General features: G+C 34.5%; 1 protein-coding gene across 1 annotated transcript in view; it reads right to left on the reverse strand.

Annotated features, from left to right (window-relative positions):
• CATSPERE (catsper channel auxiliary subunit epsilon) overlaps nt 1-15,525 on the reverse strand; it is a 220,738-nt gene that overhangs the window by 154,182 nt on the left and 51,031 nt on the right. Inside the window, exon 7 of the mRNA XM_029226890.1 lies at nt 11,072-11,178. Coding sequence (XP_029082723.1) covers nt 11,072-11,178 — 107 coding nt within the window. The remainder of the gene's footprint in view (nt 1-11,071; nt 11,179-15,525) is intronic.

Here is a 15,525-nt window from a genome sequence, read left to right on the forward strand (position 1 = left end):
ATTAATTGACTTAGGTGCATGGGTTTATTTCTGGGTTTTCTGTACTTTTCCATTGATCTGTTTTTGTGCCAGTACAATACTGTTTTGATGATTGTAGCTTTGTAGTATAGTCTGAGGTCAGGGAGCCTGATTCCACCAGCTCCATTTTTCTTTTTCAAGATTGCTTTGGCTTTCTGAGGTCTTTTGTGTTTCCATACAAATTTTAAAATTCTTTGTTCTAGTTCTGTAAAAAATGCCATTGGTAATTTGATAGAGATTGCACTGAATCTGTAGATTGCCTTGGGTAGTATAGTCATTTTAACAGTATTGATTCTTCCAATCCAAGAACACGGTATATCTTTCCATTTGTTTGTGTCATCTTTAATTTCTTTCATCAACATCTTATAGTTTTCAGAGTACAGGTCTTTTGCCTCTTTAGGTAGGTTTATTCCTAGGTATTTTATTGTTTTTGATGCAATGGCAAATGGGATTGTTTCCTTAATCTCTCTTACTGAAATTTGTTGTTAGTGTATATAAATGCAACAGATTGCTGTGTATTAATTTTGCATCCTGCAACTTTACTGAATTCATTGATGAGCTCTGGTAGTTTTCTCGTCTTTTTGCTGTATTGATTGGGTAATTTCCACTAGCCTGTCTTCCAGATCCATTTTTCTGTATCATCTAATCTGCTATTGGTTCCCTCTAGTGTATTTTTTATTTTGGTTATTGTATTCTTTAGCTTTGATTCCTTTTAAAATATATTCTATCTCTTTGTTGTAGTTCTCACTGTGTTCCTCCATTCCACTCCTGAGTTTGGTGAGTATTTTTATGACCATTACTTTGAACTCTTTATCTGGATGGTTGCTAATCTGTTTCATTTACTTGTTTTTGTTTCTTTTTTTTTTTGAGGTTTTTTCTAATTCTTTCATTTGGAACATATTCTTTTGTCTCATTTTGCCTAACTCTTTGTGTTTGTTTCTGTGTATTAGGTAGATTAGCTACTTTCCCCAGTATTAAAAGAGTGGCTTTATGTAGGAGGTGTCCTGTGTGGTCCAGTAATGTGGTACCCCCTGGTGATAATTAACTCACTATGTTATTATTAATTTAGCTCTAATTAACCCAACTGGATAAAAATATCTATGCAAATATTCTTAATATAAGGAACATAGCTTAAGAAGGAAATGTTTGAAAATATATTTCTCCATGAAAAACATATTTGTAAGTAGGATAATGTGACTTATAGCAGTATAAAGCTAGGCAAAAACTTAATTTCTTACAGCAGAATAGATTTCCCACCTGATAAGTTTTTAAGTTATTTCAACCTTTGTTTTTTGTTTGCAAAATATTCTAAAATTTCAGCTTTGCTCATCTATAATTGACAAATAAAACTGTAAGATATTTAAAGTGTACATCACTTGATATACATACATAATGTGAAAGGATTCCCTCCCACTCAATCTGGTTAATTAACATCCATCATCTCACACATTTATCTTTCTTCCTTTGTTTTTTGGTGAGAACATTTAAGTTCTACTCTCTTAACAACTTTCAAGTATACAGTGTATCAACTACAGTCACCACGTTTTTCATTAGAGCCTCAGACTTTATTCATCTTATAACTGAAAGTTCATACATTTCTTACCAACCTCTCCCTATTTCCCTCACCCTCCAGCCCTAGTGACCTCTGTTTCTCTGAGTTTGACTTTTTTTTTTTTTCATATTCCACATATAACTAATACCATGAAGTATCTCTTGTCTTTGTCTGGCTTATTTCACTTAGCATAATGCCCTCAAAGTCCATCCATGTTGCCAAATGACAGGATTTTCTTCTTTATCATGGCTGAATAATATCCCATAATATAGAGATAGTCTACTGTGAACAATGCTGATGTAGACATAGGAATGCAGATATCTCATTATCCTGTTTTCCTTTCCTTTAGAGATATACCCAGAAGTGGGATTGCTTGATCATATGGTACTTCTATTTTTAATTTTTTGAGAAATCTCCATACTGTTTTCCATAAGGCTGTACCAATTTACATTCCCACCAACAGAGCACAAGAGTTCTCTATTCTCCACATCCTTGCCAACACTTGTTAACTCTTGTCTTTTTGATGATGATCACTCTAACAGTTATGAAGTGATGTTTCATTGTGGTTTTGATTTGCATTTCCCTTGTGATTAGTGATGTCAGGCACCTTTTCATATATTTGTTGGCCACTTATATGTCTTCTTTGAGAAAATGACCATTTAGTTACTCTATTTTATATCCGATTTTGGTGTTGTTGTTGCTATTGAGTTGCATGAGTTCTTAATATATTTTGGATATTAACCCCAATCAGATACATGATTTGCAATTAATTGCTCCCATTCGATAGGTTGCCTTTTTATTTGTTGAATTGGCTTTTGGTGTCAGATCCAAAATATCAGTGCCAAGACTGATGTCAAGGAGCTTACCATCTATGTTTTCTTCTATGAGTTTTATGGTTTCAGGTCACACATTTAAGTCTTTAATCTCATTTCAAGTTCATTTTTGTGTATGATGTAGAATAAGTTTCCAGGTTTATTCTTTTGCATGTTGCAGTTTCCCAACACAATTTATTGAAGAGACTATCCTTTCTCCATTGTATATTTTGGGTTCTTTGTCATCAATTAACTGACCATGTATACATGGGTTTATTTCTCGACTCTTGATTCTGTACCATTAACCTATGTGTTTTTATGCACATACCATACTGTTTTGATTACTACATCTTTGTAATACAGTGTAATGTCAGGTAGTGTGATGCTTCCAGCTTTGTTCTTATTTCTCAAGATTATTTGGTTATTTGAGGTCTTTTGCGGTTCCATACAAATTTTAGAATTGTTTGTTCTATTTCTGTAAAAATTGCCAATGGAATCTTGATAGGGATTGCATTGAATCTGTAGATTACTTTGGATGGTATGGACATTTAAACAATATTAGTTCTCTATATGAGCATGTAACATATTTCCATTTATTTATGTCTTTGATTTTTTTTTCATCAATGTCTCATAGTTTTCAGTGTACAGATCTTTTACCACTTTGGTTAAATTTAATCCTATGTATTTTATTCTTTTGATGAAATTGTAAATGGGATTGTTTTCTGAGTTTCTCTTTCTGATAGTTCATTGTTAGTGTATAGAAATACAACTGGTTTTTGTATATAGATTTTGTATCCTGCAATCTACTGAATTTCTAAATTAGTTCTCATAGTTTTTGGAGGAGTCTTTAGGGTTTTGTATACATAAGATCATGTCATCTGTAAAAAGAGACAGTTTTACTTCTTCCTTTCCAATTTAGGTGACTTTTATTCTATTTTTTGCCTAATTGCTCTGGCTACGACTCCCAGTTCTACGTTGAATGTAAGTGGTGAGAGAGGGCCTCCTTGTCTTGTTCCTGACCTTAGAGAAAAAGTTTCCAGCTTTTCGCCATTGATTATAAGGTTTACTGTGGACTCGTTATATATGGCCTTTATAATACTCACCTTTATTATGTATGTTCCCTCTATACTCACTTTCTTGAGAGTTTCTGTCATGAATTGATGATAAAATTTGCCAAATGATCTTTCTGTATCTATTGAGATAAACATATGATTTTTATCCTGCATTTTGTTAATCTGGTGTATTACACTGATTGATTTGTGTGTGTTGAACCATCCTTGCATCCCTGAAATGAATCCCACTTGATCATGGTGTATGAGCCTTTAAAGGTATTGTTAAATTTGGTTTTCTCGAGAATTTTTACGTTTATATTCATCAGGTATTGGCCTGACGTTTTCTTTTCTTTTAGTGATCTTTTCCGGTTTTGGTATCAGGGTAATTTTAGCCTTGAAAAATGAGTTTGGAAGATTTCCCTCTTCTTCTATTTTTTGGAAGAGTTTGAAAAGGATTGGTAGTAAGTCTTCTTTAAATATTTGGTACAATTCACCACAAAGTATTCTTAAATAAACATACATATACAAATACTTTACATACTTATGCTAGTATTTCTATAGAAAAAATTCTTAGAAGTGGGAATGTTAAGTCATAGGTTACATTTATTTAAAATATACATTCTGCAGCAATCTTCCTCCAAAATATTTTAAACAAGTCTATATTTTTCAACTTACCTGTTTTACCAATTCACACTCCCAATATTTCCCTATGTTCTCCCCAAACCTAATCTCCTTCTCCATCTTCTTCTTCACTTCCTCCTCTCCTCTTCAGAAATCTTCTTCCTTCCCTTCCTCCTCCTGCTCACTCTATTACATTTTTCTTCTTATTACCCTTCTTCCTTTGGTCATATCACATTTGTTGGGATTATAAATACAATGTGGGAGAACAAGTAAAAATAGGCATGCTTTTACTTTTCATGATGTAATGAGAATAATTCATGTTTTATCAATTAACTTAGTCTCTGATATGTATATTTGTTTTAAGTTAAGAAAATTTTCTCTTAATTCCAACTTATTAACCATTTATAAAGTCAAAAATGCATGTTAGATTTTATCAAAAACTCTTTTCATACCTATTGTAAACAATTATGTCATTTTTTCCCTTTAATCTATTACTGTAGTAAATTACATTAATTTCCTAATGTTGAAACATCTTTGCATATGTAACCACACTCTAGAAGTTTTAAAGTTATGTTGAAAAATAAAGTGGTGTTGATTTTAATATAGTAACAATGCATCTATATTAAAAGAAAAATTAACATATTCTTGAGCTCTGTCTGCCCAATTTTTTATATTTGAACTATGCTGGCCTTACATAATGAATTGAAAAGATTTCCATATTCTTAAACATATGTTATATAGTTTGAATAATATAGAGATTATTATTTTATGCCAATAGCCTTAGGAGAATTTGCTCACAAAACCATCTGGGCTTGATGTCTTGAAGAAGGAGATTAATTTTATTACCATTTCAATTTTATATATCTTTTTTTTTTTTTTTTTTTTTTTTTTTTTACGGTACGCGGGCCTCTCACTGCTGCGGCCCCTCCCGTTGCGGAGCACAGGCTCCGGACGCGCAGGCTCAGCGGCCATGGCTCACGGGCCCAGCCGCTCCGCGGCATGCAGGATCCTCCCGGACCGGGGCACGAACCCGCGTCCCCTGCATTGGCAGGCGGACTCTCAACCACTGCGCCACCGGGGAAGCCCCAATTTTATATATCTTTAAAAGAAAAAAACTTTCTAAAAAACAAGTGACATGACAGTCATCACATAATATTTTAACAGTAGTTCCTGAATATCTAAATATCCAGACAGTATTTAAGTTAAATATCTTTTCATTTATAGGTTCCTCCACCAACTCTCTCTTTTTTTTTTTCTTTGTAATTTAGTTTTTGAAGGAATGAGTTTACTGGGTAATATTTTTAAATATAAAACAACAAGGTTGGTCATGTGCATGCCCAAGACTGTGCCTTTTGAGGGATGACCTCAGAGGCTTCATATTGTGGGGGAAATAAACTTCACTAAAATAGTCCAGTCAATCACTAAACAAATAAGCAAGGAAACAAAAAATAACAATCCACTAGAGGGACTAAAGAGTAGATTTGAAATGTCAGAAGAAAGAACTACTGAACTTGTAGGATGATTGAGATTATGCAATCCAAAGAAGAAAGAGAGGGAAAAAAAGTAAAGAAAAATGTGTAGAACCTCAGTGAAATGTGTGACATCATTAACTGCATCAACATATATGTAGCTGGAGTGTCAGAAGAAAAGGAGAGAAAAAAATGAGGGAAAAATTTGAACAATAGCTGAAAACTTCCCAAATTTTATGAAAATCAATCTATATATTTAAGGAGCTCAAAAAACTCCAGGTAGGATCAATACAAAGAGATCCACACACTTAACACCATAGCAAAAATGTTGAAAGCCAAAGTAAAGGAAAATCTCAAAAACAGCAGGAGAAAATCAACACATTACAAAGAAGGAACACCCCCTCACCCAACACACACACACACACACACACACACACACACACACACACACACACCAAATTAAAAGCTGACTTCTTATAAGAAATAATGGAGGGCAGAGGCAGTGGAATCACATATTTAAAGTGTGGAGAGAAAAAAACTCAACAGGAATTCTATATCCAGCAAAACTATTTTTCAAAAATGAAGTAGAAAGTAAGACTTTTCCAGATACACAAAAAGAAGAGAACTTGTCATAGAAAATCTGCGTTATAAGAAATACTAAAGGCAGTTCTTCAGGTTGAAAGCAAGACACAGCACACAGTAATTCAAATCCACATTTAAAAAAAACACAAAAAACAATGGTAAAGGTAATTATACAATTATAAAAGAGTATAAATGGGGCTTCCCTGGTGGCACAGTGGTTGAGAATATGCCTGTCAGTGCAGGAGACATGGATTCCAGCCCTGGTCTGGGAAGATCCCACATGCTGCAGAGCAACTAAGTCTGTGCACCATAACTACTAAGCCTGCGCTCTAGAGACCACGAGCCACAACTGCTGAGCCCATGCACCACAACTACTGAAGCCCATGCACTTAGAGCCCGTGCTCTGCAATGAGAAGCCACCATGATGAGAAGCCCGCACACCGCAACAAACAGTAGCCCCCACTCGCCGCAACTAGAGAAAGCCATGCACAGCAATGAAGACCCAACGCAGCCAAAAAAAAAAAAGGAATATAAATGTATGTTTCTCCGTTTTTCTCTTAACTGATTTTAAAAGCAATTTTATAAAGCAACATGTGTTTAATTGTATTGTTGGGCTTATAACATAAAAATATAATATATTTGCTAATAATAAGATTATAGAGAGGGATGGGAACACAGCTACATTGGAGAAAGGAAATGACAACAGATGATAACTCAAATCCATAGGAACAAATGAAGAAAACCAGATATGGTAAATAAGGAAGTTAATACAAGTTCTATACATGTATACTGGCTCTCCTTTCTTCCCCCAGCTTCTTTAAAAGGTATAAAATTACTCAAGCTAATAGTTATAACAATGTGTCATTGGGTTTATAGCATATATAGATATAATAATATGCATAACAATAGTGGCAAACAAGGCCAGTTGGGGGAGGAAATAGGAATGCTTTCCTATATCTCACTCGAATTAAGTTAGCATAAATCTGAATTAGATTCTGATAATATATATATATATATAGCCTGCCCTAGATGAAAAGCTAAGAAAATATTTCAAACAATATAATGAAAAAAATTAATGTAATTAAATTGTTACACACTGAAAATAATACTAAAGAAAACAGTAGAGGAGGAATACATAAAAAAAGACATAAGAAACATATTAAATGAAAAGAAGATGACAGACATAAATCCAACTATGTCAGTAATAACCTTAAATGTGAGAGGACTAAGCAGACCAGTGAAATGTCAGAGACTAGGTAACAAAAGAAGATCCAACTATATGCTGCCTATAGGAAGTGCATTTTAGATTCTAAAATACAAATAGGTTGGGAAAAAAAGGATGAGAAAAATATATCATGCAAAGGAGTGGATATACTAATATCAGACAAAATACATTTTAAAACAAAATTAAAAGTTCCAAAAATAAAGAGGGGCATTTTATAATGTTGAATGGTCTGTCCGTCAGGGGAGTATAATGATTATAAATGTATTCATCTGACAACAGAGACATAAAATACATGACGCAAAACCTGACAGAAAAAAGGGAGAAAGAAATAATTCAACAATAATAGTTGTAGACTTTGTTACATCACTTTCAATAATGGGTAAAACAACAAGCAGAAGATCAACAAGGAAACAGAAGACATGAATAACACTATAAGCCAGCTAGACCTAACAGACGTCTATAGAACACTCCACCCAACAACAGAAAACTACAAATTCTTCATAAGTGTACATGGAAAGTTCTCCAGGACAGACCACATGTAAGGCCATAAAATAAACCTCAATATATTTAAAAGGATTGAAATCATATAAAGTATTTTCTCTGACCACAAAGAAGTGAAATGAGATACCATATGACCCAGAAATTTCACTCTTAGGTATATATGCAAGAGAAATGAAAAATGTCCACACAGAACTTGTATATAAATGTTCATAGCAGCACTATTCATAATAGACCCAAAGCGGAAGCAACCGAAATGTTCAGAAACTAAAGAATGAATAAATGAAATGTTGGTATACTTATATAATGGAATATTACTTGGCAATAAAAAGAAATGAAATACATTTGGCCTTTGCACAATGCAGGGGTCAGGGTGCTGCCTCCCCTACCACCCACCTCCTCCAACAGTCAAAAGTCTGTGTATAACTTTACAGTTGGCTCTCCATACACTTAGTTCCACATCCGTGGATTCAACCAACTGTAGATTGTGTAGTACTGTAGTACATATGTATTGAAAAAAAAAGATCTGTGTATAAGTGGACCGGTGTAGTTTAAACCCTTGTTGTTCAAGGGTCAACTGTACTGATATATGCTACAACATGGATGAACCTTAAAAACATTATGCTAACAGAAAGAAGCCAGTCACAAAAGAACATATATTGTATGATCCTTTTGATATGAAACAATACAGAATAAGCAAACCACAAGACAGAAAATAGATTAGCGGTGTTAAGGGCTGGAGGAGGAGGGAATGGGGTTTCTTTTTGGGTTGATAAAGATGTTCTAGAATTAGAGAGTGGTTGCACAACTCTGTGAATATCCTAAAAATCATTGAATTGTACACTTTAAAAGGGTGAATTGTGTAGTATATGAATTATATCTCAATAAAGCCATTAAAAATAGAGAAGAAACAAATGTTACCAATAACCTTCCTACCTACCTGCTAAATGAGACAAGGCCTTTGGCTTGGTTTTATAGCAACTGCTTCCCCTCCCTCCCTAACACCCAAAGTTTTGTAAGATCAGCAGGAATTTCAGCTCAAGATTAATATTTTCTCTCTCTAAATGGCACCTTCTACTTTAACCATGAATTGAACTTCTTTGCATCTCCTAGAATGCATCTTCTTTCTTAGGTCTCTGTTTGAAGGCCCTCTTATGTGTTGCCCTGCTCTTTGAAAGCTTCCTCCAATTGGCTCACTTTTATTTCTTTTCAATAGTGCAGATGTCACCTCTTTAGGAACGCCCTTCCTGAGGCTTAGTTAGTGCACCCTCGAAGCCTTAGTTGCTGTACCATCTATATATTTCACTTCACCCTGGGCTCACTTCTATCATAGCATCTATTTGTTTACTTGTCTCCCCCACTAAACTATAACGTCAATGACTGCAAGTATTGTATCTTTTAGTTATAAGCACCTTGCCCTGTGCCTAGGTGCTCAATAGATTAAGAAAGCCTGTCTAGCCGTATGTAAATCAATGAAGTTAAAACAAATCCTCACACCATACATAAAAATAAACTCAAAATGGCTTGAAGACTTAAATATAAGATATGACATCATAAAACTCTTAGATGAGAACATAGGCAAAACATTCTCTGACATAAATTGTACCAATGTTTTCTTAGGTTAGTTTCCCAAGGTAATAGAAATAAAAGCAAAAATAAACAAATGGGACCTAATCAAACTTACAAGCTTTTGTATAGTAAAGGAAACCATAAACAAAATGAAAAGACAACTTACGGACTGGGAGAAAATATTTGCAAATGATGTGACTTACAAGGGATCAATATGCAAAATATACAAACAGCTCATATAACTCAATACCAAAAAAAAAAAAACAATTGAAAAATGGTCAGAAGATCTAAATAAACATTTCTCCAAGGAAGATATACAGATGGCCAATAGGCCCATGAAAACATGCTCATCATCACTAATCATTAGAGAAATGCAAATCAAAACTATAATGAGGTACCACCTCACACCAGTCAGAATGGCCATCATTAAAAAGTCTACAAATAATAAACGCTGGAGAGGGTGTGGAGAAAAGGGAACCTTCCTGCACTGTTGGTGGGAATGTAAATTGGTGCAGCCACTATGGAAAGCAGTATGGAGGTTCCTCAGAAAACTAAAAATAGAGTTGCCATATGACACTGCAATCCTACTGCTGGGCATATATCTGGACAAAACTATAATTTGAAAAGATTCATGCACCCCAATGTTCATTGCAGCATTATTTATAATAGCCAAGACACCGAAAAAACCTAAGTGTCCATTGACAGATGAATGGATAAGAAGATGTTGTATTTATAAACAATGAAATATTACACAGCCATAAAAAAGAATGAAACAATGCCATTTGCAGCTACATGGATGGACATAGAGATTATCATACTAAGTGAAGGAAATCAGAAAGAGAAAGACAAATACCATATGATATCACATATGTGGAATCTAAAATATGACACAAATGAACTTATCTCCAAAACAGAAACAGAGTCACAGACATAGAGAACAGACTTGTGGTTGCCAAGGGAGAGGGGGAGTGGGGGAGGGATGAATTGGGAGATTGGGATTAGCATATGCAAACTATTATATATATGATGGATAAAAAACAAGGTCCTGCTGTGTAGCACAGGGAACTATATTCAATATCCTGTGATAAACCATAATGGAAAAGGATATAAAAAAGAAGGTATATATGTATATGTATAACTGAATCACTTTGCTATATGTAGAAATTAGCACAACATTGTAAATCAACTATACTTCAATAAAATAAATTTTTAAAAAATGTTTGTCTAAACCCCATGATCACCTACTAACTTTAACAGTAACAGATTTTACTTCTCAGGGGTGTGTGCGTGTGTGTGTGAGAGCACGTAAACTCGTGCACTGATGGTGGTAATGATTGTGATATCAGTCATATCACTGTGGCTCACCTTAAAGAACAAGCAGGAAACATTTTGAGATATTGCTAGGATTTGCCACCATCCTGAATGAGACTCTTGCATTGACCTTTAGCTATTAATACAAATTGTGAAACTATTGGAGTGTGACTGGTATTTTCTGAGTTGGTAACTAGTTCTGATTATCACAATTTTAATGTGTTCAAAGAAGCTACTTGGAAATTACATATAAGATACTGCATGAAATTCCACTAGGGTTTTTAAATTTCTTGAAGTTTCTGATAATTACTTTACTTAATTTTAAACATAAATATTATGTCTGAAATTTAAAAATTAAATACCCATTCTTCATTTTTCTATGTGGAAAATAAACTTTTCTCCTCAGAACTGTATATATGGCAGGCTTCTGTCCCAAAGTGGCCAGCTGTTTGCTAAGTATTATGGAATTCTGTAAAAAAAAAAAAATTCCTCTTTTTAATCTTTTCAGAGCCAAAATTATTCGGAAATTACATCATGATATACTGAATTTATTATTTTGGTTAACACATTGTTTATATTTATAAATTTACCACATTTTCAAGATTCAGCTTTGGTTTTTTTCCTACTATATAGCCTCCTCCCTATTAGAACCTTATGAATGATAAATGTCATAATTTCCAACATGTTGAAAACACTATGCACAATCAGAATCCTGAATAAACTGATATTATGGAGGCTGTTAAATAAATACACTTAGTTTTAAAATTTTATTTATTTATTTATTTTCTTTTAACATCTTTATTGGAGTATAACTGCTTTACATTGTTGTGTTAGTTGCTGCTGTATAACAAAGTGAATCAGCTATATGTATGCATACATCCCCATATACCCTCTCTCTTGCATCTCCCTCCTACACTCCCTTTCCTACCCCTCTAGGTGGTCACAAAGCACCGAGCTGATCTCCGTGTGCTATGCAGCTGCTTCCCACTAGCTCTCTATTTTACAGTTGGTAGTGTATATATGTCAATGCTGTTCTCTCACTTTGCCCAGCTTACACGTCCCCCTCCCCATGTCCTCAAGTCCATTCTCTACGTCTGCATCTTTATTCCTGTCCAGCCCCTACGTTCATCAGAACATTTTTTTTTTACATTCCATATATATGTGTTAGCATATGGTATCTCTTTTTCTCTTTCTGACTTACTTTACTCTGTATGTACATATACAAATAACTCAATTTCGTTTCTTTTTATGGCTGAGTAATATTCCATTGTATATATGTGCCATGTCTTCTTTATCCATTCATCTGTCGATGGACACTTAGGTTGCTTCCATGTCCTGGTTATTGCAAATAGTTCTACAATGAACATTGTGGTACATGATTTTTTTTGAATTACGGTTTTCTCAGGGTATATGCCCAGAAGTGGGATTGCTGGGTCATATGGTAGTTCTATTTTTAGTTTTTTAAGGAACCTCCACACTGTCCTCCATAGTGGCTGTATCAATTTACATTCCCACCAACAGTGCAAGAGGGTTCCCTTTTCTCCACACCCTCTCCAGCATTTATTGTTTGTAGATTTTTTGATGACGGCCAATCTGACTGGTGTGAGGTGATACCTCATTGCAGTTTTGATTTGAATTTCTCTAATGATTAGTGATGTTGAACATCCTTTCATGTGTTTGTTGACAATCTGTATATCTTCTTTGGAGAAATGTCTATTTGGGTCTTCTGCCCATTTTTGGATTGGGTTGTTGGTTTTTTTTTATATTGAGCAGCATGAGCTGCTTGTATATTTTGGAGATTAATTCTTTGTCAGTTGCTTCATTTGCAAATATTTTCTCCCATTATGAGGGTTGTCTTTTCATCTTGTTTATGGTTTCCCTTGCTGTGCAAAAGCTTTTAAGGTTCAGTAGGTCCCATTTGTTTATTTTTGTTTTTATTTCCATTTTTCTAAGAGGTGGGTCAAACAGGATCTTGCTGTGATTAATGTCATAGAGTGTTCTGACTATGTTTTCCACTAAGAGTTTACTAGTGTCTGGCCTTATATTTAGGTCTTGAATCCATTTTGAGTTTATTTTTGTGTATGGTGTTAGGGAGTGTTCTAATTTCATTCTTTTACATGTAGCTGTCCAGTTTTCCCAGCATCACTTATTGAAGAGGCTGTCTTTGCTCCATTCTATATTCTTGCCTTCTTTATCAAAGATAAGGTGCCCATTTGTGCGTGGGTTTATCTCTGGGCTTTCTATTCTGTTCCATTGATCTATATTTCTCTTTTTGTGCCAGTACCATACTTTCTTGATTACTGTAGCTTTGTAGTATAGTCTGAAGTCAGGGAGCCAGATTCCTCCAGCTCCATATTTATTTCTCAAGATTGTTTTGGCTCTTGGGGGTCTTTTGTGTTTCCATACAAATTGTGAAATTTTTTGTTCTAGCTCTGTGAAAAATGCCATAGGTAATTTGATGGGTGTTGCAATGAATCTGTATATTGTTTTGGGTAGTATAGTCATTTTCACAATGTTGATTCTTCCAATCCAAGAACATGGTATATCTCTCCATCTGTTTGTATCATATTTAATTTCTTTCACCAGTGCCTTATGTATCATATTTAATTTCTTTCATCAGTGTCTTATAATTTTCTGTATAGAGGTCTTTTGTCTCCTTAGGTAGGTGTCCTCCTAGGTATATTATTCTTTTTGTTGCAATGGTAAATGGGAGTGTTTCCTTAATTTCTGTTTCAGATTTTCATCATTAGTGTATAGGAATGCAAGAGATTTCTGTGCATTAATTTTGTATCCTGCTGCTTTACCAAATTCATTGATGAGCTCTAGTAGTTTTCTGGCAGCATCTTTAGGATTCTCTATGTATAGTATCATGTCATCTGCAAACACTGACAGTTTTACTTCTTTTCTGATTTGGATTCCTTTTATTTCTTTTTCTTCTCTGATTGCTGTGGCTAAAACTTCCAAAACTATGTTGAATAATAGGGGTGAGAGTGGGCAACTTTGTCTTCCTCCTGATCTTAGTGGAAATGGTTTCAGTTTTTCACCATTGAGAATGATGTTGGCTGTGGGTTTGTCATATATGGCCTTTATTATGTTGAGGTAAGTTCCTTTTATGGCTACTTTCTGGAGAGTTTTTATCATAAATGGCTGTTGAATTTCATCAAAAGCTTTTTCTGCATCTATTGAGATGATCATATGGCTTTTCTCCTTCAGTTTGTTAATATGGTTTATCACATTGATTGTTTTGCGTATATTGAAGAATACTTGCATTCTTGGGATAAACCCCATTTGATCATGTTGTATGATCCTTTTAATGTGCTGTTGGATTCTGTTTGCTAGTATTTTGTTGAGGGTTTTGCATCTATGTTCATCAGTGATATTGGCCTGTACTTTTCCTTTTTTATGACATCTTTGTCTGGTTATGATATCAGGGTGATGGTGGCCTCATAGAATGAGTTTCGGAGTGTTCCTCCCTCTGCTATATCTTGGAAGAGTTTGAGAAGGATAGGTGTTAGCTCTTCTCTAAATGTTTGATAGAATTCACCTGTGAATCCATCTGGTCCTGGGCTTTTGTTTGTTGGAAGATTTTTAATCACAGTTCCAATTTCAGTGCTTGTGATTGGTCTGTTTATATTTTCTATTTCTTCCTGGTTCAGTCTCGGAAGGTTATGCTTTTCTAAGAATGTGTCCATTTCTTTCAGGCTGTCCATTTCATTGGCATATAGTTGCTTGTAGTAATCTCTCATGATCCTTTGTATTTCTCCAGTGTCAGTTGTTAGTTCTTCTTTTTCATTTCTAATTCTGTTGATTTGAATCTTCTCCCTTTTTTTCTTGGTGAGTCTGGCTAATGGTTTACCAATTTTGTTTATCTTCTCAAAGAACCAGCTTTTAATTTTATTGATCTTTGCTATCATTCCCTTCATTTCTTTTTCATTTATTTCTGACCTGATCTTTATGATTTCTTTCCTTCTGCTGTTTTTTTGTTCTCCTTTCTCTAAGTGCTTTAGGCGTAAAGTTAGGTTGTTTATTTGAGATTTCTCGTTTCTTGAGATAGGAATGTATTGCTATAAACTTCCCTCGTAGAACTGCTTTTGCTGCATTCTTTAGGTTTTAGGTCATTGTGTTTCATTGCCATTTGTTTCTAGGTATTTTTTGATTCCCTCTTTGATTTCTTCAGTGATCTCTTGGTCATTTAATAGCATATTATTTAGCCTCCATGTGTTTGTATTTATTACAGTTTTTTTCCTGTGATATGTAGTCTCATAGTGTTGTGGTTGAAAAAGATACTTGATACGATTTCAATTTTCCTCAAGTAACTGAGGCTTGATTTGTGACCCAAGATATGATCTATCCTGGAGAATGTTCCATGAGTACTTGAGAAGAAAGTGTATTCTGTTGTTTTTGGATGGAATGTCCTATAAATATCAATTAAGTCCATCTTGTTTAATGTATCATTTAAAGCTTGTGTTTCCTTATTTATTTTCATTTTGGTTGATCTGTCCATTGGTGAAAGTGGAGTGTTAAAGTCCCCTACTATTATTGTGTTACTGTCGATTTCCCCTTTCATGGCTGTTAGCATTTGCCTTATGTATTGAGGTGCTCCTATTTTGGAATTCCTCATTGCTGCAGGAATTGTTATATCTTCTTCTTGGACTGACCCCTTGATCATTATCTAGTGTCCTCCTTTGTCTCTTGCAATAGACTTTATTTTAAAGTGTATTTTGTCTGATATCAGTGTTGCTACTCCAGCTTTCTTTTGATTTCCATTTGCATGGAATACCTTTTTCCATCACCTCACTTTCAGTCTGTATGTGTT

The sequence above is a fragment of the Monodon monoceros genome, unplaced genomic scaffold (assembly GCF_005190385.1).
Source record: "Monodon monoceros isolate NGI ecotype Baffin Bay Population unplaced genomic scaffold, NGI_Narwhal_1 Super_Scaffold_18, whole genome shotgun sequence".
NCBI classification, from domain to species: Eukaryota; Metazoa; Chordata; class Mammalia; order Artiodactyla; family Monodontidae; genus Monodon; species Monodon monoceros.